The 7,500-nt window shown below is 37.1% G+C and overlaps 1 protein-coding gene across 2 annotated transcripts in view; it reads left to right on the top strand.

Annotated features, from left to right (window-relative positions):
* Positions 1-1,938: 1,938 nt before the first annotated feature.
* Positions 1,939-7,500, top strand: part of LOC125037565 (nascent polypeptide-associated complex subunit alpha, muscle-specific form-like) — a 24,476-nt gene continuing 18,914 nt past the window's right edge. For both annotated transcript variants that reach the window (XM_047630754.1, XM_047630753.1), the window contains exons 1-7: positions 1,939-2,075; positions 4,257-4,358; positions 4,622-4,819; positions 5,022-5,121; positions 5,820-6,316; positions 6,599-6,853; positions 7,208-7,306. In XM_047630754.1, the coding sequence (XP_047486710.1) occupies positions 4,272-4,358; positions 4,622-4,819; positions 5,022-5,121; positions 5,820-6,316; positions 6,599-6,853; positions 7,208-7,306 (1,236 nt within the window). In that variant the 5' untranslated portion in view covers positions 1,939-2,075; positions 4,257-4,271. The remainder of the gene's footprint in view (positions 2,076-4,256; positions 4,359-4,621; positions 4,820-5,021; positions 5,122-5,819; positions 6,317-6,598; positions 6,854-7,207; positions 7,307-7,500) is intronic.

Genomic DNA, 7,500 nt, shown 5'->3' with positions numbered 1-7,500 from the left:
CTTCGTGTCCATCTATTCTACACTGTCTTTCGGTCTCCTCTTTATCTCTGTCACAATCTTCGTGTCCATCTACAAACTCTCAATTAGTATATCTATGTTTCTGACTAGTTTAAGTATTTGATGTCATTCCATGCCTTTATTAACAGGTACGAATATTTTCTACTTAGCTATCACATTCTTTCTCTCTTTCTCGTTTATCGTTATCATCACTGTCAATCATCGTCGCTTTTATCAAAAACATTTTAGTTTTACCATCAGGGGAAAAAAGTTTCAACCAGTTTCATTCACACATTCATGGTCTTATTCACTTTTATACATTACTGTCCAGTTTTTGCATTAAATGTCAGGTGTTACGGAAGGATCAGAATATAAGATCAGGCAAGATTTATTGCTATGATATTTGATGTTTTGTTGTATAGATTTCGTTTTAAACGTCATAATGTTTTTATTTGCTAATCCGTTTATCGTAATTTTTTCGAAGCAGAAAAACACGTGACAATAAGATAAATAAAACACGACTAAGGGGGATAATAGAATTCCTTTCTACATTAACTCTATTTCATCTAGTCTACAAACATATTTCCTATATTCTTACTACACATTAACCGATTTAAAATAACTTCAGATCATTCGCCACATGTAAATTTAGTTGTCACGCGATCGACTCATACGCCACCACCGCATAAAAATCAAGGGCAAATCTATCGCAACAAGTTATATCAATAGACACATTACCCGAAGTGGTTAGTCATTCCATCATAAACAAGTCACGGTTCAGTAAATCAATAACCAACTCACTTGTGTTTTTTTGTCATGGTATTCATCACTGACTCACTGCGTTTTTAGAGGCGTTATGGAAACCCTTATGAGTATGCGATAGTGTGATGTTGATAATGGGTATCAAATGCGTCACAAACATGGCTGTGCGGTTTTTTATTCTTATGTTTTCTTAAATTTTTCGTGTCCATTGCGTTTGAAAACAATGTATGGATTGGTGTATTTCATAGTTTAATTAAGGAATATGATTAAAATATGATTAAAATGCATACAATTATTGATTCCCGCCTTGTATGCACCTGATTTCAAGAGGAATTATTGAAGTGCAAATACAAATCGAGTTTTAGGTTTGGAAATGAATATAATTTCCGCACTGAGGTATGTACGTATTTGTGCCCTGGGTAAAGGGAAAAGACTGTCTTAGCGGAGAAAGAGAGGGAGAGGGAGAGGGAGAGGGAGAGGAGAGAGGGAGAGAGAGAGAGAGAGAGTGAGAGAGAGAGAGAGAGAGAGAGAGAGAGAGAGAGAGAGAGAGAGAGAGAGAGAGAGAGAGAGAGAGAGAGAGGGAGAGGAAGAGGGAGAGAGAGAGAGAGAGTGAGAGAGAGAGAGAAAGAGAGAGAGAGGGAGAGGAAGAGGGAGAGAGAGAGAGAGAGAGAGAGAGAGAGAGAGAGAGAGAGCGAGAGAGAGAGAGAGAGAGAGAGAGAGAGAGCGGGGGGGGGGGTGAGGGGGGTATTAAAACACGGACGCAATTCGCCATTTAAAAAAAGGAAAGACGAAAATGCAATGCCTCTCCTTTCGTTACGCTGTGAATTAGGCAAACTTTATAAATGAATGATTAGTGGGAGGAATGCATATGCGCACCTTTGCGTCACGCTGATATTTATGAGGTAAAATTCTTTTAAAAATTATGTCACGCGGTTTTTAATGAACGCGGCGCAAGCTTATCGGCTGGACATGTCCGACTGTGACTTCGACTTGAATTTCCGAAATAACTCATACCTTTCATCTTTATCACTTATCCATTCCAACTATCGATATATCCGATTAACAGAAAGAAATAACACAAATCAACAAATAATCGCACCGTTCGGAATATCGTCGATAAGATTCTTAAAAATAATCCAACGGCACATCCGGACGCAGTGTTGTTGATCAGCGTCAGAGCCCGAGTAATGGCGGACGCAGGAGCTCACACGATAAGAATCACATATGTATTTTATGCATTTTAAGCCGGTTAACCCATGATTTTGCGAGATCTGAATACGGGAATCGACCTATGAAAGAGCTCTTGATCGGAAGTGGTAAGGATGGAAGACTTATAGATAATGGACGAGATCAAAACACGTGTTCACTCTCTCGGGCTTGAGTTTTGCCGAGTTTTTTTTCTGTTTTGTTTTCGTGTTGGAGTTATTTTGTAAAGTAAGGAATGTTCCGGTGTCTTTTTTCAGATGGTTCCCGGAGTGGAAGTGCTATCGCGTGTGTTTGTTTAGTGGTGAAATTTGCGTGTTTGTGATAAGGTTTGAGATCAGTGAATCTCTTTGTTTATCAATTTTTCTTCTGTTTTCTTCAGGTTTTGGGATTTACGTCGTGTTTTCAAAGTGTTTAAGGACGTTTTGAATGACGTAATGCTTCGTTTGAGTAATGTTATTGAAGTTTGTCGAAATAATTTGGTTTTTAATTTTGAGAATTTTGTGAACCTCCTGGATTTTTTTTTATTTTTCATGATCATGATTTGGGAATATAAATCATTGCAAACAGTCTTTCATGAATTTTGCTTATTTGTTTTTCATAAATTTAGTAATGGATGCACTCACATGGTGTATTGTTATTATTATGTTGATAATTCAATTGATATAGATGATTACAAGCAGTAGGTGACTAGACTAGTCCAACTTTCTGCTCTCAGTAGTCGTTTTAATTTATATCAAGAGATTCTGATCAGTGCATGCTGTTAGTAAAAAGTTATTTAGAGTTTTTTGCAAGTATTCTTATGTTATGAAAAATAACTATTTATTGTAGTTTGCTTTACAATTAAAGTACGGTAAATGGTACTGTGGTACATCAAGAGCATAGTATCTTCATATTTTTTAACTTGGAAAAATTTTGTGTACATAAATTTGGAGAAAAAAATATGTAATGAGTAAAATGGAGCGATTATTATGTTTGACTAATATATAAATTGCAGGTACGTTCACAGTTTATACCTAATTTAATTTTTCACGTGACCATTGAACAACTGATCATAATCATTTTGGTACCAATGGAGTCCTCTCACCCTCAAGTGCACATATATGCAGGAATTATGCTGTGGAACCTCCTCAAACCCCCATATTCTTGAGCCCAATTGTAGGGGAGGACATGAAAGATACCAGGGGAATTTCAGAGTAAACTACCAATAATATATATAATGTAATATAATATGATATAATATAAAAACATAATGAAGGTAATACCTCATTACGCTATTGAATACAAGGGGCTGTACCCCATGTGATCTCCCTATGCATGTGGGCTGCTATCCCTTAAAACCCACCCAGGAAAACAAAGAATCCTCCAAATATTCATGGCAGGTTAGAGCATATGACTTACATGTAGGGGTAACACTGCAGTATATGATGGATTCTCTGTTTTCTAGGGCAGGGATTGAGGGCCGGGGGTCAGAGAGGGTGAAGCCCCCTGCATTGCAGTGACGTATTTATTGTGTATTTTTACTATACTTGTGTTTTTACTGTATTCTATTCATATTTTGCCTCATAATTTCCCTGGTACCTTTCATGCCTTCCACTGCTTTTGGGGCCAAGATTGTTGCTAATGGGGGGTTTCCATGGCATAATTTTGATATATTTTGATAGTAGAGTGTGAGAGGAATCCATTGATACCAAAATCATCACAATAAATTTTGCGAAGGTAATCTGAAAAATTACCATATTAAGAAAGCACCATTTAGTGCCCGTCATGAGATATATACATATAAACCCGTGCCACCTTAGTGACACATTCTATGATTTTACTCTGTGCTTCTTTCTCAGTTTATTTGACTTAATGGAAGTGAGGCCCATTGTAATTAAGAGGCATTAATTCCTTTTCACAAAACAGCAATGAAAAATCAAGTGACCTTTAAGTTTAATTTTGCCAATAAAAAGCATCAAGAGTAGAAATGATAATGGCTAATACCTTGTCATATTGTTGATTGCCATAAAATGAATTAAAGCTCAGCTGTTTCTTTTTTTCCTTTCTTTCTTTCTTTTCTTCTTTTCTTCTTTTCCTTTTTTATGCATTATTTACTGTCATAAGCCAGTCAAGTAAAAACTTTTCTTAATTTAAGTTTTTGTGGGCATTCTGATTTGTGTGTGTATATTTTTGGAAATGAATTTACACAAATAGATATGATTAAATTTTTTTGAAAAGTTTGGAAACAGCAATTTAAGTATCTCCATGAAATTCATTCCCATGTAATTCCTAAAACCTTATGTTATTGACAGGTGTGTCACGCTGTGATGGCATTATCAGAAGGATTGCTAAAGCTTCGGTGGAACAACCATGAGGCGACGTTCTGTCACATTCTGCACAGACTCCGAACCAAGGTACACACTTTGTTTTAGTGCTACAGAAGTTTGCGTTTAATGTAGCTGCTTTTTATATATGATGATACCCAAAACATGTATTCAAGAAATGTTTATTTTTATTACCCAATAGACCCTAAACTAAGGGACATGGGATGATATAATGACCATTGTTATACTTTGCATATTAATATTACAGAATTAATTTTTAAAAATACATACATACATTCCATACATATTAATATTACAGAATAAAATTTTAAAAATACATACATATATTCTAGCCTCGGTATGCAGATGCAACATTGGCATGTGAAGGTCGTTTGTTCATGGTGCACCGGTTAGTCTTAGCCACCTGCAGTGATTTCTTTGATGAGATTTTCCAGCAGACCCCAAGTGACAGCACACGTGCCGTCATTGTCTTGAATGAGGCGCGGGCGCAGGATGTGGAGTGCTTGCTGGATTATATGTATTGTGGACAGGTTAGTCATTTTGCTCTCCTCATATATATATATATATACATATGTATGTATGTATATATATATATATTGCTTGGCTTTACATCTTTGCAAATATATTTTAAGATAGATTGATGACTTTGATAGATATATATCTTCAATTCATGATAATATTTGCTAATTTGCAACAAGTTATGATAATTTTCACAAAAATCGTGCCCTACAGGTAAATGTACGTCAAGCCAATCTGGCATCTCTGCTCAAGACAGCTGAGTGTCTCAAGATTAAGGGGTTAGCTGTTCCAGAAGGAACTATCAACACATCAAGTAAGTATTTGGAAATTGGGAACCTCTCACGTATATTTGAACATAATTCAAAGAAGTGGAAATTAGTTTCTGGATCATTTTACTTTTTATCATTTGTTGACTAAAGTATATCTCATTATGCTCTAATATTTCATCATTTCATCATAGTATAAATTCATACATGGCTGTCATGTAAAACAATTTGTGTTTATAGTGGTTTGCTTTCAGCCTGATTGGTACAAGCTCAAATTTTGAATTTACTCATATGCTCTTATGTATATCTTTAAAAAAATGCAAATATTCCATTCAAATTATTGATTCAAACTAAGTAATTTTAAAGATTTTATTACATACTTATTACATGATCATAATTTTTCTGCAGTGATATCTGCTTTTACCAATTTTACACCAAAATGTTTAGAAAATCAAGTTAGCCTAAAGGATAGTTTGGACATGTAGGCCAATGTATAGTTTTTATCTTGAAGTACCTTTACTATAGGAAAACATTTGTTTGTTAACTTACTCTTTCTAGATATTTTAAATATTATTATAGGTTATAAGTATATGTCAATGTTTTGGTGTGTGTTTTTTTTTTTTTTTTTTTTTTTTTTTTTTTTTTTTTTTTTTTTTTGTTGTTGTTGTTGTTGTTGTTGTTGTTGTTGTTGTTGTTGTTGTATGTACTAACCTGTCCACTAAAGTTCCCCCGTCTACATTCACAGACACAAAACGCACTCAGGATCATGTACCCTCTCCGGAATCTCCACCAGCAAAGAAGAAAAAGAGAAAGAAGTGTCTATTGACGCCTCCCTCAGCACCGGCCCCTGAAACCCCTCCCACCATGCCCTCCACGCCTCTCAGCTCTTCAGCCTGGCTTGCCCCTACACCTCCCCTCACCAGTACACACTCTCCCACGCACCAGCCGAATACCCTGCCCATCAACTCCTCCCCACAGACACTGCCACCACCACTGCATGTTTCCTCGCCTGTGTCCCAGCCACTCCCACTCAAGGTGGCTGTTCCAGTGGCTGACCCTGAGAAGGGCACCACCAAGACTGGCTGGCTCCAGATCGTATCGTCCATGCGGCAGGGGCCTCCAGGGGAACAGGGACCACCTGACCCTGCCACACCCACTCAGCCTCGCTCGCACCATACCAAGAAGAACAAATGCTCACCAAAGGCCACTGCTCTGGACTCTTATGCTGGACAGTTTCTGCAGGTGAGAACACCTCTAGGGTGGAGTGCCATTTAGGAGATGGGATTTGGTAGTTCTGTGTTTTTCATATTTTGTTTTGTATGAGAGGTTTGGTGATAATAAAAGTAATTTTATTGAAGAGTCCTGGCATTTATCATATTTCTAACAATTAGAACATTTCTCAATCATTAATAAGAATTTATGTATGTATAATACCACTTTTATGACATATGAATTCTTTTCACATGCCTAATCTATTCTATTGCCCTAAAAGATTATTTCTTTTCCCCCCCATAAAACCCACAGACGGAAATCAAGGAAGAGATCAAAGATGAACCAGTAACAGTGCCACTTGGACCCGATGACCCACTTGAGGAAGATGAGAATAGCTGGGAGGATCAGGAAGGTGGTGAGGAGGCGGGTAAGGAAACCATGTACCGCAAGGTGACAGGGCTTCACCCTCCCCCTCCTGGGCTCCATCCTGTGGTCTCCAGCAGTGGATTGACGCATTCGTCGCCTGTCTTGCCACTGGGCCTCTTTCGCGTTGGCTCCTATGCTGTGGTGAGGGTTTGATTTGTTATGTATAGGAGTATTTTCTTACCATTTTTTTTTTTACTTGTAATTCATTTGCTGTGAGGAATAGTTATAAAGGATTAACAAAGAATGGTTATTTCATCCTGATTTCCCAAAGAATTTTCTTTTCATTTAGGTTTACATTTTATTTAAATTATTTTACATTTTCATTTTTCCAAGCATATACCCATGATAGACTATATGACTCTTGTCTACCCCCGCAAAGGAAATACATATATTCATATATTATATACATACATCTCTACACATACAGTTTGTAGACTATCATACAACACTATTCTTATTTACTCCACTGAACCCAATGTTTTTCCTTGCTAACAGCAAAGTGGAGGCCAAGCCTGGGAAACAACAGGGCAGCTCAGCAACTCACCTGAACCCAGTAACCATGAGGCTTCTCCAGGTGCAAGCCAGCAGGCCATGGTAAGTACAGGAGATATGACAAGTGCAATACATGTCCACTGCCCCTCCCATTACATCTTGATTTTCACTCATTGTGCCACATTATTTTTTTGCACTCCCACATAAGATATTATTCTAGGAAACAAGTTAAGTTAAAGTTGTTTTAGGGGCTGCATCTCAAAACAGAATTGACCTTAGAGACAATTAATTTTAGA

This window comes from Penaeus chinensis, chromosome 23 (assembly GCF_019202785.1).
Source record: "Penaeus chinensis breed Huanghai No. 1 chromosome 23, ASM1920278v2, whole genome shotgun sequence".
NCBI lineage: Eukaryota > Metazoa > Arthropoda > Malacostraca > Decapoda > Penaeidae > Penaeus > Penaeus chinensis.
The sequence above is the reverse complement of the archived record's forward strand: the minus strand, read 5'-3'. Positions and strand labels throughout refer to the sequence as shown.